Here is a 2099-nt window from a genome sequence, read left to right on the forward strand (position 1 = left end):
TGATCTATATTAAATCTGGACAGCTCAGGATATAAGCCCATCACTGTAAATAATACATTGATTTTCCTTGGTTTTCAGTGGTGTATAAACATATAAACTCTTTTCTTAATGTCCTTTGGATAAAACACCTTGACACCCCATAACTACTTCATTGTTTAGTAAATGTGTGACTATCTCTGTCTTATGTGGGGTTTTCCTCCTGAGTGATTGTTCTCTGGTAGTTTCTTTGAGGACGCATGTTGTTGATTTCCTTTTGGGCCTTTTAAAAGAAGCGAGATGAATGACCACGAGAGAGAGAGCTGATTTGTTTAGTTTTCTTTAAGATTGTTTCTTGTACATCAACACTGCTACACCCATTACACTTCCATGCATTCATTTAACTTTACACGACTGATTCCTGACTGTTACATTCTATGCTGTTCCTTTTTTTCCTGTAGTTCAATTTTTTTTATTAAAGATTGTATTCTACTTCTTTCTTTCTTGTGTGTCCCTGGTTTTTGTTCCGTCCCTTTTGAGCCACGGAGAGTAACAAATGGGGACTCATCCTCGTCACAGTAGGATCTAATCAATGTGAGGATGATTTGGAAATATTTGATATCATTTTTGTCATTTCATTGTATTTTGTTGTTTCTGATTCTTTTGAACATGACCAGTGCGTCTCATAGTGCCATTTATATTGCAAACTTTTACCACAACCACGGGTCAGGATTAAACATGGATGACCTCAAAGAACATACCTTTCTTTCCATTTCTCCTCAAATATCCACCCTTACAGGTCAAACTTCTTCTTTTGGACATGTTTAAAATCACAAGCTGATACACAAACATCAGTTACAACTAGGGATGCACCGATACTGGTATCGGTATCGGGCCCGATACTGGTCTTCTGTACTCGTACTCGTTAAAATGCCCCGATACCAAATGCCGATAAAACACAGCATGTGATAAGTGCCGTATTCAGACAAAGAAACACCGACAACAGAACAACAGACAGCAGAAAGGAGTTAAGGATGTCTACTACGATGTATATGTATGCAATGAATATAATGTTAAACATTCAGTATTAACGCCTGCATAGCTGATGTGCGCGAGCTGATAAACAAAGCACGCTGAGTGGATTGAGCGCGCGGCGGCGCAGATGCATGAGCTTGTCGAGTGAATATACCTTTCTCACAGACATCACTGGAAAGTTTGTAGTTCGGTTGGATATGTCAAAAACAAGTAAAACATTGCACAAGTTACTTAACGGTAGGGAGAGCGAGAGAGAGAGAGAGAGAGAGAGAGAGAGAGAGCGCAACACTTCTGTTGTGTGATCTCTGATGTTCTCTCACTTAGCACACGAATCATTTGGATTAAAACTAAATCTTAAAAATAAGACCATTTATAGGGGCATTCACTATAAACATAATTTATTTTCAACCTTAGGCATACACGACTTTCGTATAAATACTGAGAGTCCTACAATAAAACACACAGACAGTCACATATGAGTATGAGACATTACTGCTGTCACATCACATCAGCAGATCCATTTCAGAAAAACACAATATATTCATATTACAGCCAGAGATATGAATGAACAACTGATCATAGATTAAAAACAGTGAATGATCAACAACTCTCTCTTTATCATTTACACCCTGAGACACTGGAAGAGATGAAAATATCCATATATTCATAGATCATCACAGAATTAAACAGTTTAAAGTACAGAGACTAAAGTGGAGCTGAATTAGTATTATCGTATATTCAATTACACACATATGAGGCCTGCTACTAAACTTTGGCCATTTTAAAATATTTAAATAATAATATACTCACAATAGTTTAATGTCTCCAGTTTATAATGTGGATCATCTTTCAGATTAGAGATTAACTTCACTCCTGAATCTCCTAGTTTATTCACAGACAGATCCAGTTGTCTCAGGTGTGAGGGGTTTGATCTCAGAGCTGAAGCCAGAGCAGCACAACCTTCATCTGTGACGCCACAATAACTCAACCTGTAGAGAACAATGACAGAATGTGAATTGTAGTTTAAGTGTCTGTAGTTTGTTATTCACTCTGGTCTCAGAGCAGGAGAGGAGATATAATGACAAGCA

General features: G+C 37.6%; 1 protein-coding gene across 1 annotated transcript in view; it reads right to left on the minus strand.

The window, feature by feature from the left end:
* Window positions 1–769: 769 nt before the first annotated feature.
* Window positions 770–2099, minus strand: part of LOC107566572 (ribonuclease inhibitor-like) — a 44886-nt gene continuing 43556 nt past the window's right edge. The window contains exons 6-7 of the mRNA XM_016252048.1: window positions 1822–2000; window positions 770–813 (exon numbers count right to left, since the gene is read on the minus strand). Of these exons, the coding sequence (XP_016107534.1) occupies window positions 770–813; window positions 1822–2000 (223 nt within the window). The remainder of the gene's footprint in view (window positions 814–1821; window positions 2001–2099) is intronic.

This window comes from Sinocyclocheilus grahami, unplaced genomic scaffold (genome assembly GCF_001515645.1).
Source record: "Sinocyclocheilus grahami isolate Dianchi unplaced genomic scaffold, SAMN03320097.WGS_v1.1 scaffold1085.1, whole genome shotgun sequence".
Taxonomy (NCBI): domain Eukaryota; kingdom Metazoa; phylum Chordata; class Actinopteri; order Cypriniformes; family Cyprinidae; genus Sinocyclocheilus; species Sinocyclocheilus grahami.